A 25596-nucleotide genomic window follows, 5' to 3' on the forward strand; every position below is an offset into this window, starting at 1 on the left:
CCACCACTGATGGCTGAAAAAACTCACTCTTGGATGACACATGGCTGTCAAAGTCCATTCATGGCCGATACATGGTCGACAAAGCCCATTCATGGCCAGCAAACTCCACTAGTGTGATACCCCTGTTCTGTAATATGTTAATTGGTCCTTAATATGAATGTGATTATGTGTTTTGACATGATTGTGTGCACCATTATGTGAAAATATGTGGTTTTAAATTTCTATCTGTTCACCGTAGGAATATCTGTTTGATTATCTGCTTTGAAAATTAAATTGAAGGCCTTATCGGCCACAGAACCCGAAATTGATTGTGCCATTATAATTAGCATAATTTTTAGAGCCTATAGTGAAATTTAATTGAAAATTGATTCAGGTCAGATTAAATTGATTTATTTAATGGCTTTGTGCTCAAATTGTTAATATTTGTAATTTTGGTTAGTGGGATTTGTTGTGTAAGAGCACTACACCTCCCATTCCCTCTTGTATCTTCACTTGGGCTGATCAAACTCTAAGAAAGAGAGAGGGACCGGCTGTTAGAGAGAGAGAGAGGGAGAGAATTGTGTAATTTTTTACTCAAGCTTGGGAATTTGAAGTCTAGTTCAAGAATTAACCATAGATTGGGCTTCTAGGTAAACATTGATTCTTGAATTCATGAGTTTAAGGTGTAATCTCGTGTGTTCAAAGTTAATTAATGGTCAAGAGCATGTTTTAAATTTATTTTGTTGAATTGGAAGACCATATATGCATGCATGTATGTAATTGTTTGGAATTTGCATAATTGAGCTTGAATTACATGATTCATGTTGCAATTTGGTTGAAATCCATGTAAATTTGTAATTGAAGCTCATGTATAATCACCATTGGTATCATGTAAGTTGAGAATGAGAGTAAGAAGCCACATGCATGTGCCATTCAAAAAGGTATAAGTGTTAAATGCATGAATTTGTTATGTTAGAGTGAGTTTGATGAGAGATTGGGGCAAGCATGTGATTTATTTGTGAAATTGAGCCTCATTGAGTTGTAAATTGGGGTTTATGCTATGTTAGTATAATTATATATGAGATTTGAGCCATTGCATGCAAGAAATGTTGATTGGAAGGTCGAATTGAGCTCAAAGAACAATTCTGGGTTTTCCAGAACTTTGATGTCCGCTCGAGCGGGGAATCCGCCGCTCGAGCGGGAAATACGTGCTCCCAGTACTTTTTGCAGACTTGGTGTCCGCTCTAGCGGTATATTTCACGCTCGAGCGTGGAGCTTTGTAGACAGGCCTTCCGCTCGGGCGCCCTATTTCACGCTCGAGCTTATTTTTCATGCAACCAATACTTTTGCAGGCCTTAAAGGTCCGCTCGAGCAGGGTAGTCCATGCTCGAGCGAGGACCCTGTTTTCTGAAATTTTGTTTTCGCATTCTGTGTTTTGTTTTCCGTTCTCTTTCACTTGCAAGCACTCTTAGGCATGTGTTAAACATTGTAAATGAGTTAAAGAGATAAGAATAAATCCTAAAGAGGAAAATGTGAATTTAGAACGGATTGAATTGTTAGTGACCCTTTTGTGTTCATGGAATGTGTAGGGTCGAGCTCTAGGGAAAATCCACAAACCAATCACTGTGAGTAATATTTGAAATACGTTGTTGTCCAATTGCTTACTTCTACGTAAGTTTTGTAAAGTTCATTAATGTTGAATGGTGGACAAAGTTTGAAACGAAAGTCTGAAAGGCTTAAATGCCAGTTTGAAACGAAAGTTTGAAAGGCTTAAATGCCAGTTTGAAATGAAAGTTTGAAAGGCTTAAATGCCAGTTTGATATGACAAGTTTGAAAAACTTAAATGCCAATTTGATATGACAAGCTTGGAAGGGCCGAAAGGCCAAAGGCCAGTTTGACATGAATGAATTGGGCCCAAAGGCCGTCTGATGTATAATGTTCTAATGTATTTTCTTTATTTGATATCATTCACTGGGCTTTCGCTAACGCTCATTCATGTGTTTTTAGGTGAGCCAAGAGAGGTCCAGACCCAGCCCCAGTGAAGTCTATATGGGACAACCGAGTTTTGGAAAGTCAGCCTATGTGTCTCACGCATGAGACTCGCCTTCGCCTTTGTTGTTTTGTTTTATGTTGTTACGTTGGCGGAGCTTTTGTATATGTCTGTATATAGTTCATGGGTTTACTTAGCTTTGGATGATCCTGTCTGTACAAAACTTTTTGATACTTTAATTCTGTTGTGAGTTATTAACGTTTATATGTATGACTTGTTTGACGTGCCATGTAAGCACAACTCTAAGGACAAAGTTTTTAAATTACTTCTGTTTAGCCCCCATTAACTCTGTTAAAATACGTTACGTTTGGTTTGGTTTGAGGCCATAGGTAATCTCACGATTACTGGCCAGTTATGTCCTTAACCCACGGGGGCGGGTTCGGGTCATGACAACTACTGGCTGGCTAGAAAAATCTGCTCTCCGAGTCCAACTTCAAATGGGCATATCTCCTTTCTCCGGACTCCTTTGCAGGTCATTCTTGAGTCTAAATTGAAGCCCTAGAAGTCTTCTTTCCAATGGTGGAAGCCTCACATCAAAATTCTAAGTTTTCAAAAAGATATTCTTATTTTAGTGAAGACTGCTCAATTTCAATCATAATCAGATTCATGCCTAACTTCTCATCAGCTAGTTTTCTTCCCTCATCTCCTCTTTTCTTCAACTCCAAACCCCTAAAGAAGGTGTTTTGAAAGTTTTTTTCAAAGATTTCATCTCTCTTTCATTGACTTCCACTTTCTTCTTACTCGGTTTACCGAAAAGCACAACATTTAACGAAATGTGAGCCTCGGAACATCATAGAAACTTTTTCAAAAATATTTTGAAAGAGAGGGTTTTAAGATCTAAAAATCATTTTGATCAAAATAGTTTTGGTCCAAAATGGGGTGTAAGGTTACGATTTGGAGCTCTCCTTGTCAAAGAAATCGAACCATTGCACAACATAGCCTTCACCATCGAATGATCAAACAGTGGCGCTCAAGTCTTAAGGGCGGTAAAAAATGGGGTGTTTACAATTTTTTATTAACTTTAATTAATAAAAATAGATGAATAATTTAAATTAAAAATAAATCAAAAAATTAGAATTTAAATTAATAAAATTTAAAATTTATTTTGTTAAAAAATTTAAATTTTAGAGTTTTTTTTTAATTGTCCAAAAGAAAAAGAAAAAACAAACCTCAATATAATAATATATTTTTTATTTTATGTGGCATATAATGGGATATTTTTTGTGTAATTTTAAACAGAAATTAATTTTAGGAGTAACTTGAGAAATATTTGAAACATGAAGGGTCAAAATGAAAAGAAAAAATGTGTATATGATTATTTCGATTCATTTTAATTTTTTTTATTTACTATTTTATATATCACTGATTCTTAACATATATGATAAAATTTATTTCAAATATATGAAAAAAATGATACACCATAAAAGAATACTTACAAGTGTTGTTGCACTGGAAAAAAGAACCACATCAAAAGGGGTTTTTTTTTTAATGGGAAATTTACGTATCAGTGATTTTCTCTCAAAATAATTATTAACTCATGAAAAAATATATGCTCTTAATTTATCACTAATTTGATTTTTTTTTTTAACAAATATAGATTGAAGTGTAAATTTCCCTTTTTTCAATTGGATGTTCGGTTGAAAATTTTAATTTTAATTTTTCATTATTCATAGGTCTATGTACTAATTTATTATGTCTATCACACAATGATCAAAATACCCCTACACTACGTCCGCTATCGCACATGGTTTAGATTTCATTCCTCTCAACTCTCTCTCTGCTCAAACACACCAAACCTTTTCATCCCCTCTATCTCTCGCTCACTCTCTCGCTCACTCTCTCGCTTTCTATAGATCTTGTGTTCTCCAAGCTTCACTTCGACAGTCTGTACCGCCGCTGCCTCGATTCAATGGTGATTTCTGGTTCCTCCATCACAGCCTTCGGAGTCCACTGACACTACCAAAGGCCTGAAGAAGAAGATCAAAAGCTCAGTTATGCCTCTCTCGCATCGCATCAAACTCCTCACTAGTCATGGAGACTATAGTTGGGGCGGTGGATCTCTCATCCTGTTGAAGAATGATTCAAGGTCTAACTCGATCTCTTCTGGTTGTTAGTAGTGTCCGTATTTTTCTGAGTTTGTTTAGTCAATTAGGTAGTTGATATTGTTGCTAATATTATGCTAGTGGTTATAGTGGGTTTACGTTAGTGACTTAGTGGTCTATAAAATTCTGTTTGGTTGCTTTGGTTGTAAGCCTATATATAGGCACATTTGCTTCGGTATTTTTAAGAATTGAATAAGATGACCCGAAAGTTCAGACTTTATAGATTTCTTTGTTTGCCTCTGTTTTCTTTGTTTTGCCTCTGTTTTAGTGTTATTCATTTTTATCTCCAACAAATTTGGTATCAAAGCCAAGTTGAGAGAGTGAGTAGAGAGGGTAAACATGTGAGTTGAGTGAAACACCTGAGAGGAAAACCAATGGCCATCAACAGCAATGCAATGAGTGCTGCACAACCACTCATCCATGTCTTTGAGGGAGAAGGCTATGGATTCTGGACTATCTAAATGATGACTATATTCAAATCTGAAGATCTTTGGGATTTGGTAGAACAAGGCTATGCAGATCCTGATGAAAAAGCAAGATTGAAGGAGAATAAAAAGAAAGATTCGAATGCATTGGTGATTATTTAGCAGGCTATTCATGACAACATCTTCTTATGAATTGCAGCAACAACCACATCAAAGCAAGCTTGGTTAACTCTGCAGAAGGAGTTTCAAGGTGATTCAAAAGTTGTTGTGGTGAAATTACAATCACTACGACGTGACTTTGAAACCTTGTTCATGAAGAGTGGAGAATCAATTGCTGATTTTCTGTCTCGGGTAATGACAATATTCAGTCAAATGCGATTATACGGCGAGAAGATTTCGAATGAAATGGTTGTTGCAAAGGTACTGAGAAGCTCAACTTCAAAGTTTGATCACGTTGTTGCTGCTATAGAAGAATCTAAGGATTTGTCAGTTTTTTCCTTTGATGAATTGATGGGTCCTTGCAAGCACATGAGACAAGAATTAATTGATCACTTGAAAAGAATGAAGAAAAGGCATTTTAAGTGAAGGACATAATCACCAAAGCTGCAAAAAGTGACAGTTCGACAAGTAGAGGTCGTGGAAGAGGAGGATTTCGTGGTCGTGGTAACGAAAGAGGCAGAGGTCGCTTCGACGGGCAACAACAATCCGGTGAGCAAAGAAACAACAAGAATGGCGTTCAATGCTATCATTGTAAGAAGTATGGTCATATAAAAGCTAATTGTTGGTACAAAGATCATTAAGTGGATTATGCAGTAGAAAATGGAGAAGAAAGTAGTAAGCTTTTTATGACTCAGTTTGATCCTAACAATAAGTCAAGCGATGTGTGGTTCATAGACATCAGCTGTTCGAATCATATGACAGGGATGAAATCCTTGTTCAAAGAGCTTGATGAGATGCATAAGTTGAAGCTGTAGCTTGGAAATGACTTTTTAGTTTGTTTCCCATAGATGCACCCTTCACATAATTCAATGGAACCAATTTTCGGTAGTCCAAAAACCATGCCTCTTTCATTTAGCAATTTCAGACCTTTGATGTTGAGATGCCTGTATCACAAATGCCATAGCTTCGAGTCATCTTTTCCACTAGTAGCAAAGACAAAATTCTCCATGCTTGAAACTTCCAATGGGAATATTTTGTTTGGAAATGCCAAAGAAATGCAAGTTGAAGGGAAAGGTATAGTGGGCATTAAGCTACCCAATTGACTAAACAAACTCAGAAAAATATGGACACTACTAACAACCCGAAGAGACTGAGTTACACTTTGAATCATTCTTCAACACTCCCCCTTGATTCAAAGAAGCAAGCCACAGTAGCATTATCGTCCTCAGAAGCTGAGTACGTTGCAGCAACTTCAACAGCTTGTCAAGCCATATGGTTAAGAAGAATGTTAGCTGAACTTCAACAAAGGCAAGATGGAGCAACGAAGATCTTTTGTGATAACAAGGCAACAATCTTTATGACAAAAAATCCAGCATTTCATAGCAGAACAAAGCATATAGATATTCGTTTCCATTTCATTCGTGTTTTGGTTGCGAAGGAGGAGATAACTTTGAAGTACTGTAGCACTCAAGAGCAACTGGCTGATATACTAATGAAGTCTTTGTCGAAAGAAAAGTTTTTCTACTTCAGAGCTTTCCTTGGCATTTGCAACTTTGAATCAAGGGGAAGTGTTGAAGAATGATTCAAAGTCTAACTCGGTCTCTTCGGGTTGTTAGTAGTGTCCGTATTTTTTTAAGCTTGTTTAGTCAATTGGGTAGTTGATGTTGTTGCTAATATTATGCTAATGGTTGTAGTGGGTTTACGTTCGTGACTTAGTGGTTTGTAAAATTCTGTTTGGTTGTTTTGGTTGTAAGCCTATATATAGGCACATTTGCTTCAGTATTTTTAAGAATTGAATAAGACAACCCGAAAGTTCAGGCTTTCTAGATTTCTTTGTTTGCCTCAATTTTCTTTGTTTGCCTCAAATCTTAGATCTGCAACCAATTGAGGTGTAATCAATCGATTGAGAAGAGATTGACGTTGTGGACATTGATGGTGGATCTAGATCTAGATAGACCACGCCGAAGCCACCAACGAGATTTTAGAACCCCCAATTTCACGATGATGGAAGCTGTCGATGAGTTCATTCGGAGCCGATCGCGGTGTAGTTGGCACTAGTGGTCGTAAAAAGGATCACCTGAAGATCTCTAAGAGGATCGATAGGGTTTTTTGGGAGATGATTTTGATCTTATGGTTACAATGGAGATTCAGGATGTAGAGTTAATGGGGTCGATCACATCGGTGCTGGTATTGGCCTTATACATTGATGCAAGGAGAGAGAAACAATTATAAATTAGGGATTTTTTTGTGATGGAATTTAGACATGAGGCTTGATTGATACTACGGGGGAAGACTGACTTCGGATATTTAGAGAGGTGGTGTGGTGGGGATACGGAAAAGAGAGGCATAGCTCAGTAGCTAAGGGTGAATACTTGACGGAAAAGTCGAATGAGAAGTAGTGGCCTTCTTGTCGTTGTTGTTGATAATAACATTCTCTCTCTCTTTCTCTCTCATGTACGTAACACACACACACACACACACACACACACACAGAAGATTTGAACAGATAGAATTTGGTTTGTTTTGCTATTTCAAAAGATACAAAAAATAAATAAAAAAACTAAATAGAATATTTTTCAACAGATTGAGAGAGAAAAGAAAAATGGATAGAGTAGAGAGAGTTTGAAAATGAAAATTCAACAAATAGGATAAAAAAAAACTTAACAGATAAAAAAATTTGAACAGAGACAAAAAATAAATTCAATAGATAATTTTTTTTTTTTTTGAACAAATGGATAAAAAATTTTGAATAGATAGTCAACAAAAGTCAAAAGATAGAAAAAAATCAACAGATAAATTAAAGAATAAAATTGAAAACAAAATGTCCTCTAAAACAAACAAAACGACTTTTTATCAAGCTATTTCATAAATGGTAGATCTCTCACTAACAAAAAAATATATTTATATATCTATTATACCTAATGCCTTATAACCTCATTAGATTAGAATTATTATCATTTTACTCTTTTTTATTTACCAAAAAAATAATCCCCATTTTTTAATCCCTCTGGCAACACCACCTAAAAGAAATAGTTCCTATTTTAGTATTTATATGATGTTTCATTCCAGGGAAATGTCCAACATAAAGATACTTAAGTGGAATAAATAGAAAGTAGAAAAAATATATGTACCCACGTTGATGGTCAACTCGTCTGCCACTGTCTCAACAAGAGGACATCCAAAAGCTGAAGTGAGGGAGCCACCATCAGATGACTCAAAAAGGAAGTCTTGCAATGGTATTCCACAGAAAAATGCTTGGGATCCCCTTTTTTTGGAGATCCCCACAACCCCCTTTAGATCTCAACTATTGATGTATATGTGGGACCCACTCATATATGTGTGGGACCCACACCATCAATGGTTGAGATCCAAAGGGGGTTGTGGGGGTCTCCAAGAAAAAGGGGGTCTCAATCATTGTTGGTATTCCATATCTAGTGAAAAAAAGTGGCCTTTAAACCCCTAAATAAAGGCATACTGAGGCTCTATGAGTCCGAATCCGCATTTTCCTGGGGCTTTTCATGCTGTGGTCCAAAATGATGTCATTTTTGGACCTTTTTTTTTTTTTCTTATTTTTCTTTTTAGCCTTATTTGAGATTTTGAACCTTAACCCCTCTTCAGAGAGGCGAATAGAGAGGCGACGAACAGAGATTGGAAAAGGCCTCTAGGGGGATAAAGAATCCCAGAGTGAAGACTTTTTGTGCCAAGACTAGGAAAGTGGAGGGAGAGAAATTGAGCTCATCACCTTGTTTGAGTGTGCTGATCATGATGAAGCAAGAGAGGCCAAGAAAATTTGAAAGAAAATTCTGATGATGACCATGAAATTTTCCTTGGCATTGGCAGCCATACTTTGCAGGTGCAACATATTGATGTTGTCTACATTGCCCTCTTCGTCTCTCACCGCCTCCCCTCGCCTCACCACCGTCTCTCCTCGCCTAGAGGCAATTTTTTTTTCCTGAAACATAAAAGGAAGAAGAAAGGGGCCTTTATTGTGGATTTATTGGGTTAGATTTGTTGTGGATTTATTGGGCTTTTGTCTGTGCAACATAGGGGAGAGTTTCAAGTTCCCTAAGTTCTGCAATTTGTATTGGAAACATATCTTGCTTTATGGAAATGCTAGTAACCAGGATTTTGTGCTGATTGTCCCTATATTAGATAGTCAACAGCAAATAAATTTTATTGTGATTTGGTTGTGCTTAATTTTTTTTTTCTTTTCATCTCTTCAATTGCAGTTCATCACTCTATTATACCATAAAATCTGTTGTCACTACTTAATGCTTATTTTGTTCTTTTTACTTATATTGGTAAATTCAATTGCATGACTCTTTTACTCATTGTTTCCCTCCGAACCCTGCATAGTACGCTTAAGCTTGTGTGGAAGTTGATGAATCAATAACTCTAGAACATAAATAATTTCCTTGTGCATCAGATAAAGATCTGACTATCTGAAAGTCAGTGCTAATTTTGTCTTTTAACATCATTTTGATTCTTGTATCATCGCATTGTGCTTATTTTTTACTCATGTGGTTAACAGCTTGCCTCTCATCACATTTCATGTGTTTTATTTCTACAGAAAGTGAAGAAAATACTCTTGACGAAACAGAGCCAACGAAAAGTTAAGTCATTGAACCTAAAGATAATCTATTTGATTGACACCCATCAATGGATAAAAGATGAGATTATATATGTTGTATAAGTATTTCTACTTTTTTATATGAGTGCCATTACTTCTTTTTTTTTTTTTTTTTATGGTATGCTGCAGCTAGTGGAACAAAACAATGTTGTTGATGAGTTGGACAACTATGGTTGAAAGTAGAAATTGGGGATGCCATTTGATTTAGAACAAGACAAGACCATTTTGTTTCCTTTTTTTTTTCCTTTTTTTTTTTTGGTGTTGAATGGTATTCATGGATATAATTTTATTTTCTTAGTTCTTAGACAAGATCATTGTCACGACCCAAACCCGCCCCTATAGGTTTTGTGTCATAACCGGCCAGTAACCCTTGGGTTACCGAAGGCCTCTTAACGTAGTAGTGTATAAATAGGGGTTGCGGAAGCAAATACATGAAATATACATAGTCCAACGAGTCGTGAAAACATACTTGGGACTGAAAACTTCAGACTTTCATAACCATACGTGACCAAAATAAAATGCAGCAATTAAGTCACTTCATGTATACACAACAGAAAACTTGTTCGTAAATCAAAAGGAACAAACACTTACACATCCACAAAAACACAGCCACGAGGCTTGACTTAAACTGGAACCTCCTCGGGAGGCACAACGGCTGGCTAACAAAAAATAACTGAGGTACCAGGTCTTCAACTCTGCACCTGGCCACATGCCTGATCACCTACATACATAGTATAGATAGTGAGCGAAAGTCCAGTGAATAACAACATAGTAAAGGGTTAAATGAATGATGATCCATAATTAAATCCATACATAGAGCCAATTCATATTCGTGTTCTCATTCAGTGCATATACAGAATTCAGGAATCACACTTGATCATTCATAGTTCATCCGTTAGCGCTAACAGATCATATACAGAACATCATAGATCATACTTGTCAGTTCCATAGAGAAACCTTCGGCCAGATACAGATAACTTGCCAGTTCCATAAAGGAACCTCTAGACTGGGTACGGATAACTTGCCAGTTCCATAAAGGAACCTCTGGACTGGGTACGGATAACTTTCTAGTTCCATAAAGAAGCCTCCAGCCGGGTACAGATAACTTGCCAGTTCAATAAAGGAACCTCCGGACTAGATACGGATAACTTGCCAGTTCCAAAAAAGAACCTCCAGCCGGGTACAGATAACTTGCTAGTTCTATAAAGGAACCTCCGGTCTGAGTACAGATAGCATACTTGAATCATAGCATTTAATGTCATAAATATTTGCCAAAGGCGGACAATCATTCATAGTGTAAACACATAGCATTTCATAAAACATATCTTTTTTCATATATAGAAAATAATTTAACTTGAACATAGCTTTACTAAGTTATTACTCACAGATAACCAATTGCTCCAAATAGGTGAGTAAAGTAGGCAATTTACTTAACTTGAGGCGCGTGACCTACATAATATGATAGACACATACATTGGAACACACGCTTGGATTGCACATAACTTATTTCATTTGTTCTTAGTATGTTTCTGGCCTTTATCCTCAACATAGAGTTTTGATCTTGGCCTAGGAATGCCTAGGATAGAATGAGGATGCAAAAATGCACTTGAAAACATTTTTCAAAACTTGCTGGAAACAGGGTCTATGCTTGAGCGTGGCTTTCCTCGCTCGAGCGTACATGCAAAATGTGAGGGTCCGCTCGAGCGCAACTTTCTTCACTCAAGCGGTCTGCAAACTTTGAAAAAGTACTGGTTGCTTGATTTTCACGCTCGATCCCTGCTCGAGCATGACTTCTGTCACTCGACAGATCTGCAAAAACACATGAACTTCTGTGAGCTTGTATTTCACGCTCGAGCGGAAGTGCACGCACTCAAAGTGGTTGCTTGAGCGTGGACTTCTATGCTTGAGTGTAGAGGGAGAATTCTAGAATTTCCAGATTTGCTTCCAAAGCTCAAAACTCAAACTTTAATCATCAAAACTTTATTTTTCTAGGCCAAAACTTGAGGAACACTTAGAAGTTCATAATACATCATGAATTAAGGATCTTTTCAAGAAATCATGGCCAAATAGCTTGCCATTTGTGCAAAATTCAACTTGAAATGTAGGAACACGATATTAAAATGACATGCAAGTATAATTTGAACTCATAGCTTCCTAAAACATGACCAAATGAAATATTAAACTCAAAAACATGGTGAATTCTTAGACTACAACCAAATTATGAACATGCATGTGAGATTTCTCATGAAAACAACTCCAAATCTACATGATATGGACATACTTGCATGGAATGACTTACAAATTCTAAAATTCTAACTTGATTCTCTTGTCAATCCATTTCTCTCACTTGAATTCTTGTAAAATCTAACTCATTTACCTATCTAAGAGTTTGATTCCTTAACTAGACTCCTCAATTCCTCAAATGTTAGTGTTCTCTTGTTTAATCCCTCCAATTCCTCTAATTTTTGCTAGCTTGGCTTCAAATTGACTCCAAACTGACTCCAAACTCTCCCCATTCTCTCACTCTCATGGTTGTGTGTGTGTGTATAGGCTCAAGAGTGTGTTGAATGAATGACAAGAGATGAGTGGAGGCAAAAGGTGCCTTATATAGGCTTTCCTAATAATAGCAAATTAAGGCCAATCACATGGGCATCAAATTAATCTCTTTAAATCGTTTCGAATCGAATTTCAATTGAGCTTACCATAATGTTCTAAAAATTCCAAATAGCACATATATCAAGCCAATTTCGTGATTGGATGCCGATAAGGCCTTCGATTTACAGAACATAACAGAAATTCAAATAGATGTGTCTACGATGAACAAATAAAAACACAAATTATGCAACACATATGCAATTAATTCAAAATATGATCTTTATAACTTATTAGGCATATTAAATCATGGATTAACATTAATCATATGTTGGGGTTATTACAGTCTTTCCCCGTTAAAGAGTTTGGTCCTCCAAACTCGAATTACCTTCATTTTGAAAAAATACCGGGTTCAAAGGGAATAGTTCAGGGTATCTTTTCATCATGTCTTTTTCTGTTTCCCAAGTTGCATAGGTTCCTCCATGATTCTGCCAATCGACCTTCATTAATGGAATTTCCTTGTTTCTTAATCTTTTGATTCGGCAATTCACAATTTGCATTGGCCTCTTCTTGTATGTATAATCATCTTTTAAAAGTACATGAGTCGGTTCAATCACATGTAGCGGATCTCTCAAATAATCCCGAAGCATAGAGACATGAAAAATGCATGTTTTCCATCACTGGAGGTAAGGCTACTCGGTATGTTACTGAATTAATCTTTTCAAGAATCTTATATGGCCCAACATATCTTGGCGCCAACTTACCCTTAACACCAAACCATAAGGGTCACTTTTACGAACACATGGTCACCAACTTCGTATTCCCTATCTCGTCTTCGGACATCTGCATAGCTCTTTGGCGGCTTTGTGCAGTTTCAACCTCTGTTGAATCAATTTCACATTTTCAGTTGTTTCTTGTACAAGTTCTGGTCCCAACAATGGTCTGTCACTTACTTCAGCCCAACAGATAGGAGAACGACATTTCCTTTCATACAAAGCCTCATAAGGATCCATCCCGATACTTGAATGATAGCTGTTGTTATACACAAATTCGACCAATGGTAAATAGGTCTCCTAATTTCCTTGGAAGTCTAAGACACATATCCTTAACATGTCTTCCAAAGTTTGATTTGCTTGTTCAGTTTGGCCATCTGTCTATGGGTGGTAGGCACTACTCAATCGCAATTCACTCTCCAAAGCTTGTTGTAAACTCTGCCAGAATCTTGATGTGAACTTAGAACCTCTGTTAGACACTATAGATACTGGTACACCATGTAATCTCACGATTTCATTTACATATATTTAGCTAACTTGTCTGCATTATAAATAGATTTGATAGGTAGAAAGTGGGCAGACTTAGTTAAACGGTCAACAATGACCCAGATAGAATCCATACCTCGGGAGAAGCGAGGCAATTCTACAATGAAATCCATGGTAATGTGCTCCCATTTCCATTCTGGTATCGGAAGCGGTTGTAACAAACCTGCGGGTCATTGATGTTCAACTTTAACTTGTTGGCAGTGTAAACATCTAGCCACAAAGTCTGCAATACCCTTTTTCATTCCCAGCCACTAGAAATGCTGCTTCAAATCGTGATACATTTTCAAGTTAATTTATGAGAAAAATGCATTTGTCCTTGTATTGGTTCTCGTTACAGGAGTAGATCCGGCTAAGCTTGTTGTTAGATGACTTGCATTATCGAACCTTATTGGGCAGTCTCTCATCATATGACCGGTTTTGCCACACCGGAAACATGCACCCGACGCACAATGACACACGCTCGTATGCCTCCTTCCACATTCTGTACAGGTGTCATGACCCGAACCCGCCCCCGTGGGTTAAGGACATAAGCGGCCAGTAATCATAAGATTACCTACGGCCTCAAACCAAAACAACGTATTTTAACAGAGTTAATGGGGGCCAAACGGAAGCAATTTAAAACTTTGTCCTTAGAGCTGTGCTTACATGGCACATTAAAACAAACCATACAGATATACATTAATAACTCACAATAGATACACAGTACTATATAGTTCTGTACAGACAGGATCATCCAAAACTAAGTCAACCCATGAAAACTATATACAGACATATTCAAATAAATTGCCAACACAACAACTTAGGACAAAATGGCAAAAGGCGAAGGTGAGTCTCATGCATGAGACACATAGGCTGACTTTCCAAAACTCGTTTGTTCCCTACAGATTTCACTGGGGCTGGGTCTGGACCTCTCTTGGCTCACCTACAAACACATGAATGAGCGTGAGCGAAAGCCCAGTGAATGATATCAAATGAAGAAACTACATTGGAACATTATACATCAGACGGCTGTAGACGTCCCCGAACGCCCCGGGAGGACGAGTCCCCCCCCCCCCCCCGGTTTTGTTCGTTTTGGGTTCACCACAATTTAGGACTTTCAAATAGTCACGGTTCTTAATCTGAACCAAAGAGTCCAAATTTGGCAAATCGTTTTGAGAAAACAGATTTTTAGAAAAGAAGTGCCAAACATGGACTGCTTTGCCAGATACAAAGTCGCCACCTAAATATTTTTTTTTAAGGGGAATTTAGGAAACCTTGACTCGGTGCCAAAGGCCACGTGTCCGTCATCACCAAAGTTACCTCGGCTCGAGAGCTTGGGTACGATTGGGGAAGGTCAGCTATGAGCACCCCCTCTCGCCCGATCCGAAGATCGGCCTCTACTAACCGTGATATCCGTTTTTGAAAACGTTATGTGTTCTTATTCCGGTTATTAGCCTAGAATTACTATGTTATGCGCACAACAAACAAATATAGACCAAATTGCCTAAATTGGAACAAAACAATTCATGCTTGTTCTGAAAATAGTTTGCTACTCGCAAGTAGGCTGAAATGCAGGTTTTGCCACCCTCAAGTGGGCTTTAGAAAAGGTGGTTTTGCCACTATCTAGTGGGCTTAAAACTCACAGTTTTAATGCATTATCCCAATTTAGTTAATTCAACCTCCATCCACAGGCATTCAAGCAGTTATATCACATAAGCAGCTAGCCTCATGGTAATCATGCTATCATGTTAACGTTCACAATCATGTGAGATGCTAAAGCATAAAGTGCTCACCTAGTACTCTGTGCCAAAACAAGAACATGTTAGTAATCATGCATGATCCAAGTCCATGTTTAAATGCCTAATGCAATGCATACAGAATGTCACTAGAGTAAGCTCGGCTAGTCTATGAATGACATGTGAAAATGCACAGGTAGCATTGTAGACGCGCCCGCGTGGGGCCTTCGCTACAGTTCGGACTCGATTTGTGTCACGGTTCTTAATCTTGAACCAAAGAGTCCAAATCCGGCAAATCATTTTAAGAAACAGATTTTTTTGAAAAGAAGTGCCAAACATGGACTGCTTTGCCAGATACAGAGTCGCCACCTAAATATTTTTTAATGGGGAAATTTAGGAAACCATGACTCGGTTCCGAAGGCCACATGTCCGTCATCACCGGAGTTGTCTCGGCTCGGGAGCTTGGGTACGATCGGGGAAGGTCAGCTATGAGCACCCCCTTTCGCCCGGTCTGAAGACCGGCCTCTACTAACCATGATATCCGATTTTGAAAACGTTATGTGTTCTTATTCCATTTATTAGCCTAGAATTACTATGTTATGCGCGCAGCAAACAAGTATAGACTAGATTGAATTTGGAAATAAGCATTGCATATCCGTTTGTTTTAGAAAACACTTTGGAATTTGCTACTCGCAAGTAGGCTAAAATACGGATTTCAACGAGTTTCTCCAACTCAAACAATCTAACCTTCACCCACAGGCATTCAAACAATTTATCACATAAGCATTTAGCCGCATGGCAAGCATACTGTCATGGCAACACTCACACGCATGCGGGATGCTAAAACATAAATACTTACATCATACTCCGTGCCAAAACAATAAACTAGTTAGCAAACATGCATGTCCTAGTTCATGTTAAGAATGGCTAATGCATCGCATGCAAAAATGCAATCTAGACAGGCTCGGCTAACCCTAAACATGGCATGTGAAATGCGATCGATTGATGCACGTATTCAATTTTTTGAATTGAAGTACAAATGCAGTTAGCGCGATGTACTGAGCCTAATGCATGCAACACAAATGCATGAATGCACGCATGCATAGCATAAGGTATGCTAAATTAAACGTGCCCTAATACTAACCACCAAAGCAGGTAAGTAAATGGGAAGAAATAAGTGGGGATTGGAAGACATACACACCACTCACAGACACTTATTACAGATTTGCCCTCGCTCGGAGGGACCAAATAAATAATACAAATTAATTAACTACGCAAGCTAATTAAATATTAGAGACAATTAACTAGTTAAGAAAATTAACTAAGGTAATTAAGTAGTAAACTGCCTCGGGAGGAGAGCCTGATGCAATGCATGCTCGGTCCTGCTCGGAAATGCACCGCCATGCATAGGTTGCCTCTGTTTTCCTTCCTTCACTCCTCCGGAGGTTGTCAAAACCTCAGGACTGCTTCCTTGGACATCGGGGAACACCACCGGCTGAATGGAATTGTCACCGGCAGTGGGATGTGGCCACCGGCCATTGGTGAAGCTATTGGCAGAGAAGGGATTGCCGGTCGGCACTGGGAACTGCCGGTCGGCAAAGTGTTCCTGCAGAATCTGCAATTGACAGCAACAGAGGGCAAGGCAAAGCATGGCAGCACAATTCAAGGCATATATGTACCAATCATGTCCCCTATCATGTTTGTGACTCAAAAGGACATGTGCCTCGATTCTCGGACCGCCAATCACGCATTTCCATGCATGACGGCCCAAAGAATCAAGTGTGAAACTTTCATGTCAAATGAAATGCAAACCAAACAAACAAACCAAGGCCCAATTCCCATCACCAATTCAAGGAACAAGGCATGTATGCAAGATGCAATGCAACCTAGACATACAAGCTAAGGATGCAACATGGCATGGCAAGACATTTATGCAAGCATACAAGCAAACATGAGGCAATACCAACCAATGAAAAGGTGGTCTAAAACATGATTTGGGCAGCTCTAAATAGGCCTAAAGCAATGGCCAAAGTGCCATAATAAGGGACCAAATACACATGCACACATACACATGATTAAGGCCCAAATGCTTAAGCATCGAAGGGCTATTTCTAAGCACATTTGAATGAGGCAATCATGGACAAATAGCATGCAAGGTAAGCATTGTAAATCATGTTAGGATGATGTCAAACCAAGCAACAAGATAGGCTAAACATTAGCATGCAAATGGTCCAAGTACTTGAAGCAAGTCAAGGGGGGTTGAACCATGGCTAAGCCAACCAAGCCTCACAAGGCTAAGAGGACTTAAAATAGGTTCAAGGCAGACCTAGACCATGCAAAGGGGACTCCCTAGATGGCATCTAAGTGGCTTAAATTCAAAGGCATACGCAATGGCCAAAACATGGAGCATACTACACAAGCTTTCAAAGCATTAAAGATGCGTCCAAGGCAAACGTATAGGCATGCAAATGGGACTGAAATGGCATGGTAGATGGTTCCAAATCACCAAATCAATACAAAAATGACATGCTATACATTCACACGCTTAAGGCCAAAAAGCTGGAATGCAAAGGGGCTATACTAAGCATGCCAAATCCGACCCAAACAACCATGGACAGACCTAAAACATGGCAAAATATGCACAAAACCTTCACAAGACTAAGCCTAAAACATGCTTGAACAAAGGCTAACAACCTAAGGCATATTAAGGCAACAACAAGGCATTACATGGTAGGTATGCTAAGCATGCATGGTGTAGCAAAACCAAGTAAAAACAGAGGCATATTACGACATAATAAGCACAAAAAACAACTAAGGCATGGTCAACATGAAGCTTAGCTAGGTGCTCCCTCAAGAGGCCAAAAATGGTCCTTTTCAAGGACAACAAGGAGAGGGGGTGGCCCTCTTCTTTTGGAGACTTCAAGGCACCATCTCCACCACTGAAATCCCTCAAGATTTCAGTGGTGAAGAGGCCCAAACACCAAAGTCTTGAAACTTACTCAAAATGGCTCAAAATGGGGCCTTTCAAGGCCTAAGAGGGGTCAAACACCCTCAAACCACAAAACACTCTTAATAAACAATCGAGAGGGCTAAAAAATAGAACTTTTTTGTATTATACACTAAGCACAAAAATAGTTCAAAGATAGGAAAAAACAAGATGCAAAAATGGGGTAAAAAGGGGTAGTTTCTCACCCTTGTAGACCACCTTCACAAATGATGCTCCAATGGCCCTCCTTGGCTTGAATACAACACCAAAACACCAAAATCAGCCCCTTAGAACCTCAGGAGCCAAAGGAAGGTGAAACACTAGGTGTTTGTGTGCAATAGTATGAACTAAAACACCTAGAGCATAAAGAGAAAAAAAGAGAGATAGGAGATATGTATGAACCCTAACCCTAAAACCAGAGCTTCTCTCTGTCTTTTCTATCTCTAAAATGTCTCAAGTGTCTAACCCTAAAGCCAAGAGACAAGGCTCTCTTTTATAGAGCTTATTGTCTTGTAAAGCTTACAAGACAAGCTTCTAAAGAGAGAAATCCCTCCATACACGTGTATGGAGGGGAGAAAAAAGCAAGACAACTGTCTTAAAATATCTGCAGAAGCAGATGCACAGTAGTCGGCCGGCCAAAAATGTCATTTTGACAAAATTGAGTGCCGACCGGCAACAAACAGTGTCGACTGGCAACAAAAAGTGCCGATGGCAGCAAAAACCAGCCGGTGACCTCTAGCCACTGCCGGTGATGTGTGGGGATGCCTCACAAGGCATTCCCTGCCCCTCCAAGGCAAAACACAAGTGTTTGGTGCAAAACCAGACACTAAACAGTCAAGTTCGGAGATCCTGAGGCAGGGCGCATAGCCGAGACCTCCGGGAACTCCAAACGAACACAAACATGGATAATCACCGAGTGTTCAAACGGTGATGTCCAAGTCTTGAGGACGGTCAAAAATGGGGTGTCTACAGTTGCCCCTCTTTGACAGAACTCGAAAGTCATAACAATGACGGGAGTGAATGTCAAAGCCCAAAGATGACCCATTTTTGACAAGGCCGAAGACTCAGACAAACATGCAAAACAGACAAGATACGCGCCCGAAGGCAGGGGCAAAATGCAAGACAATGCATAGAGCCGAGCATAACTTATGATCATGCAATATATACAAAACACTGTATAAAGAATGCAAAATGAAAATGCAAATGCAATGCAATTGAAACAATGCAAACTATATGCAAAGCAATTGAATCACGATCCGATCACGAGTGGTTCGAGACCACACCTATGTCAAATAGATTGATGGAGGTAACAAGTCTGTCTACCATAGAACGGTCAACTGAACTATGAGCATCGTAGACAGACACAAGAACAAGTATTTGGAGGGGATTGACATAAGTGGGGAAACGACCCGCTGGAGAAAGGACAATGATCCTAATGCCGGATGCGATAAGTATACTACAATGTAATATATAATGAAAATACTGGGGAGGTGGCAATGGATATGGCACGCGGGCCAAACCAAATCTTGCCTAGGCAAGGCATGTACGCATACAAGCCACGTCTAACATAGAACGGTCCACTGAACTATGTTTCGACACGAGAAGTATGGGCGCATACCAGACCAAGCTCAATCATGGAAAGGCGCAAGCCATAGATGGAAGGTGATGCAATGAATGCATGCGATCTACGATGCAATGGATATGGCACGCGGGCCAAACCAAGTCTTGCCTAGGAAAGGCATGTACGGATACGAGCCATGTCTAACACAGAAAAGGTGCCGTAACCCTCAAACCAACATACCAGCGTGGAATAGGCGCGTACACATGCAGAACTATGCTTTAACGTGAAAAGTAAGGGCACATACCAGACCAAGCTCAACATGGAAAGGCGCAAGCCATAAAGCTACAATGCAATGAATGCATGTAATCTACGATGCAATGGATATGGCACGCGGGCCAAACCAAATCTTGCCTAGGAAAGGCATGTACGCGTACGAGCCATGTCTAACACAGAAAAGGTGCCGCAACCCTCAAACCAACATACCAGCGTGGAATAGGCGCGTACACATGCAGAACTGTGCTTTAACGTGAAAAGTAAGGGCACATACCAGACCAAGCTCAACATGGAAAGGTGCAAGCCATAGATGGAAGGTGATGCAATGAATGCATGCAAACTACAATGCAATGGATATGGCACGCGGGCCAAACCAAATCTTGCCTAGGAAAGGCATGTACACAAACAAGCCGCGACTAACATAGAACGGTCCACTGAACTATGCTTTGACACGAAAAGTATGGGCACATACCAAACCAAGCTCAACATGGAAAGGCGCGAGCCATAAGCGGAGGTGATGCAATGAATGTATGCAAACTACAATGCAATATTTACAAACATGCAATGGAAAGGTTATTTACAAAATGCATGACAATGCAGTATGATGCGATCTACTGGGGAAAATGCAATGGATGCATGCAAGCTACAATGGAAATGCATGACAATGCACTATGATGCAACGGCTATGATTGCAGCTTTCCCTATCTTACCAACAGGACGATATACTAGGTTGGTTCAGTATCCAGAACTGAGACGCCAATCATGCTGCCTCAATCTATGGGGCTTCCATACAGATTTCAAGCCGAGGATACACCCCTGGGTATTTAAACCAGACTTTAGTCTCGGAACTCCCGAACCTTTGCGTTCTAGGCATTAGCCGTTCGAACTCTAGTTTCCACCATCCCAGTTGGTCTTCTAGGAACTCACCGCGAACATAGGCAGGTGGCTTTACCAGACCACCTAAAGTCGTTCGGGCACGACAAACACCAAAGAAATTGCACCTTCAGAGGATTTAGGGTCTCCTGGACCGTGGATATACCTGCGCGGTTCGTCTGGTTTCTCCAGCCTCAAATGAACCATACATACAATATCGTGCCTGAAAAGAAAACAAACTTAACAGGTACAATGTTGTTAGCAACATGCATGACAATGCAACCGAACTGCACACATCAATGTGCCAAAGGTTTTACACCTCCCAAGGATTTAAGGTCTCCTAGACCGTGTAGACAAAATGTAAAAACACCGAAGGACTTGCAGCTTTTGAGGATTTAAGGTCTCCTAGACCGTGTAGATTGCACAAGAAATGGACCGAAGGTTTCGCACCTCCAAAGGATTTAAGGTCTCCTAGACCGTGCGTGTTTAAGGTCTCGCCAGACCACGTAACAACATGCATGACAATGCAAGAATGAGGCACGCATGCCACATGGAATGTAAACTGATACAATTGGACTTATACGCAACGAAAAACTGTGCACATCAATGCACCGGAGGTTTCGCACCTCCCAAGGATTTAAGGTCTCCTAGACCGTGTGTGTTTAAGGTCTCGCTAGACCGGGTAATATGCATGACAATGCAAGAATGAGGCACGCATGCTAATGCTAATGACGACACACATACCAGCGAAATGTGACACGCGTGCCGATGCAAATGAAGCATGATGCAAGATGATACAAATGAGACACGCGTGCCTCATAAGATGCAAAATGATACAAGTGTGACACGCATGCCACACGGAATGCAAAATGAAACAAATGAGACACGCATGCCTCATAAGATGCAAAAATGATACAAGTGTGACACGCATGCCACACGGAATGCAAAATTTTGAAAATTGGACTTATACGCTACGCGAAGCCGGTTTATATTCAAAATAATGTAATGTACTAACAAGTACAAGTAAGGTGCGCAAGATAGCGCGATAGGATACATGCAAGATGCAAGTAAGGTGCGCAAAATAGCGCGAGTGATTTTGAAATGCACAAGACAGTGCGATGCGCTAAACAGCGCGATTGATTTGCAATGCACAAAACAGTGCGATGCGCTAAACAGCGCGAGTGATTTTGAAATGCACAAAACAGTGCAATGCGCTAAACAACGCGAGTGATTTTGAAATGCACAAGACAGTGCGATGCGCTAAACAACGCGATTGATTTGCAATGTACAAAACAGTGCGATTGATTTGAAATGCACAAGACAGTGCGATGCGCTAAACAACGCGATTGATTTGCAATGCACAAAACAGTGCGATGCGCTAAACAGCGCGATTGATTTGCAATGCACAAAACAGTGCGATGCGCTAAACAACGCGAGTGATTTTGAAATGCACAAGACAGTGCGATGCGCTAAACAACGCGATTGATTTGCAATGCACAAAACAGTGCGATGCGCTAAACAGCGCGAGTGATTTTGAAATGCACAAAACAGTGCGATTGATTTGAAATGCACAAAACAGTGCGATGCGCTAAACAGCGCGAGTGATTTGCAATGCACAAAACAGTGCGATGCGCTAAACAACGCGAGTGATTTTGAAATGCACAAGATAGTGCGATGCGCTAAACAACGCGATTGATTTGCAATGCACAAAACAGTGCGATGCCCTAAACAGCGCAAGTGATTTTGAAATGCACAAAACAGTGCGATGAAGATGCGATGCACGTGGGGCAACTTCTGAATTTAAAAGGATACAAAAAGGATACACCTTGCACGAATTTGAGTGCCACGCACAGAAGACACGACCCGAGGTCAAAACGGAGGCCGGTTGAGCGTCGGAGATGCACTTTCTTGAGCTATGAAGACCAGAAACTACTCATATGGCCTAAACAAGGTTGTGGAAACACCACCGGCCGGAAGGGGAGGCCACCGGCTGTCCACCGACTGCAGAATAACTCCATCGGCACAATATACTGCCGGCCGGCACAAAATATTGCCGACCGGCAAAAAGTTGCTGAGTCGGGGCAGTTTCGACAATTCACCACGGGTGTTTTAAAATAGGGTTCCTAAACCCTATTCCTTAGTTCCTTCACCGCCGAAAACCCACTCTCTCTCTCTCTAGAGCGTTTTCCTTTCCTTTTTCCTCCGTTTCTTCGCGTTCTACACCCGTTTCGTCGTCGGATTTGCGATTTCCTTCGCGTTTCGGACATTTTCAACCGAACAAAACTTTGTTTCGGTGCCTCGTTTGCCATTCCCACCTTTTTGGGGTTTGTTCCCCTCGATTTCCTCTTGATTTCCGTACCATTTCCACATCCCGGCCTTTCCGGCCATTTTTGACCTTCTCGGGAGTTGACTTTTTGGTTGACTCTTCGTATTCTAGCCCGGTTTTCCTTCCTCCGGCTATTTTCTCATTATTCTCGACATGGCGGACGACATTCCACGCGGCGGGACTCCCCCGGACCATGAGATGGATCCCGGGGTCGAGCTCCTACCTTTGAGCGAGCGCCCGTTCGACCCGGCGACCTACCGGCCGGCGATCCATGTTCTGCCCCCCGACGGACTCCGCCAGTTTCGGAGCTTCGAGAGGCACGTGCCACCCGAGCTATTGCTGCGCGAGCCTACCTCCCACCTGTCCTTCGGCGTTTCTGAGGTAACTCTCTTTCCTCTACTTTACTTTCTGCAATGTAGGGCACAAAACTGTCGTAGCTTATTTGTACTCTTTAACTGCTTTAGTTCGATATGCTATACACCGTAGTTGATTGTAAACATACGTACAACTGATATCTGCTTGAAACTGACACATGCACACACACTGCATTGGCCCTGAATCACCCAAACACATGGCGCACACTGTATACACACTGGTACCCGATATCTTCTTGAATCTGAACGTATGCACACATGCTATACTGTACTGAACCATCCGAACATGTTGACGCATCACACGCTGTAGTTCACTGTAAGCACACTGGCACCCGGTATTTGTTTAAATCTGTTAAACTTGCACGCATGCTACATCTGTACCGAACCACCCGAACACGCTGACGCATCACACGTTGTAGTTCACTGTAAGCATATCGGCACCCGATATTTGTCAAAATCTGTTAAACTTGCACGCATGCTATACTTGTATGCTTCTTAGAACTGCATTTTGAATGTTGTCTTGCCATTGTTATTTTCTGTTTACAGGAGGATTCCCATACCATCTGCGGGTATGGGAACACTGGCGCTCGGGAGTGGTACGACGAGCTCCCTGACGCGGTCCGTCGCATAGTGGACTGGGCGGGCTTCGGCGCCTTCTGCCGAGGACTCTCCAGGCTCACTACATGCAGGCCTCTCCTCGCCGCTCACCGATTCATTTCATTTCTCCATAGCAGGGAACATGACGATGAACCCTTACGATTTCTCGATGCTCACAGGCATCGGGGTAGGGGGTGATCCGATCCCCTTTGATATCGACATGGATGAGTGGACTGCCGCTTAGGTCCATCTGCTGGGTGAGGCGGCACCTCTTGCTCGTCCAGGCTTTGTCCGGTATTCTTGGTTTGAGGTGCAGTTTAGGGTCCAGCCCACTCTCGTTGATGCAGATCCGATGACCCCGGAGGCCGTGGAGAGGTACGCTCGTGGCTTCCTCATGTTCTTATTCGGGACGACCATCTTCGCCGACCGGGCGAACACCGTGCCTCTCTGCCTTCTCAGCGCACTGGTGGACGTCCGAGACATCCTGCATTATGATTGGGGTGGTGCCGCTCTGGCCACTCTCTACGGGTACATGAGCTCGGCTTCCCGCGGTAGCGGACAGTTGCTCGGAGGCTACTGGTAGGCGTGGGAGGTACACTTCTTCTCCGCTTTTCATTTCTGCCCTATATTTTCTGTACTCTGTACACTGCACACACTGTAGTTTGCTTTATACTTGCTGTATACTGTACACACGGCACACGCATACATTCTGCTTTACACTGACTGTACACTACTCACACTGTACACTATACACAATACACTGCACAACACGCGGCTTTGCCATTTCTGCTTTATTCTGTATTCTGCTTTATCTGATAAATGCACTGGTATTTACCTTGCAGTTGTGGGTTTACGCCTACTTTCCTAGGCTCGCTCCCGTACCAGTCACAGAGACTCCTCTGGTCGTCCCCTTTTCACGTCGCTTTGACGGGAGATGCACCCGGAGGCCACGAGAGACATTCGGCTTCTTCCGCCGATACTTCGACACCATTACTCTTGCCGAGGTATGTTTTACTTGCAGTTTATTTAAGCTTTTCCTTTCCACTGCATATTTCAAAGACAGTAGATAACAAACTGTATTGCATTCAGATCACCTGGCAGCCTTGGGCTCCTTTGCCAGCCGTGATGCGGGATCGGTTTGCCGGTGTCGATGAGACCTCGCGTTTCAGGATCTTGCTGGAGGGCCGAGTCTGTCGGGCTTGGTACCTGGGTGAGCGTTTCCTACGCCAGACCCTGGGGTTACCTGAGCAGATAGTCCCGGTTCACCCTCCTGCGGACATGAGGGAGACCGAGAGGCTCACCACCGAGTAGATGGACGATTTCACTATCGGTTGGGAGGAGACCTGCTTCAGAGGCATTGGCGATTACAGAGAGTATGTGTAGACGTACCTTATGCGGCCTCTGAGCGGCGGCTGTCGAGCGGAGGGAGTTAGGCCCGTGGCGCCAGCGGCTGGGGCAGGAGCAGGAGCTGAAGCGGGAGCTTCGAGGAGGGCCCGAGTCCGTGGCAGGGGCGGAGTTCAGGGAGGACGGGGGCTGGCTGGCCCGCCCTGCCTGCTGTACTGACTTTCCGGGGGCAGGGTGGGGTGACCTATCAGATCCCTTTCGCCCCCCCGCCAGCTGATCACGAGTTTGTCG

The 25596-nt window shown here is 41.3% G+C and overlaps 1 protein-coding gene across 1 annotated transcript; it reads left to right on the forward strand.

The window, feature by feature from the left end:
• Positions 1-4595: 4595 nt before the first annotated feature.
• On the forward strand, positions 4596-5141 carry LOC145797787 (uncharacterized). The gene is made up of 2 exons (XM_082885206.1): positions 4596-4706; positions 4794-5141. The coding sequence occupies exons 1-2, from the start codon at positions 4596-4598 to the stop codon at positions 5139-5141; spliced, it is 459 nt and encodes a 152-aa protein (XP_082741332.1).
• The last annotated feature ends 20455 nt before the right edge of the window (positions 5142-25596 follow it).

Source organism: Camellia sinensis, chromosome 8 (assembly GCF_055761805.1).
Source record: "Camellia sinensis isolate YWXY chromosome 8, ASM5576180v1, whole genome shotgun sequence".
In the NCBI taxonomy this organism is placed as follows: domain Eukaryota; kingdom Viridiplantae; phylum Streptophyta; class Magnoliopsida; order Ericales; family Theaceae; genus Camellia; species Camellia sinensis.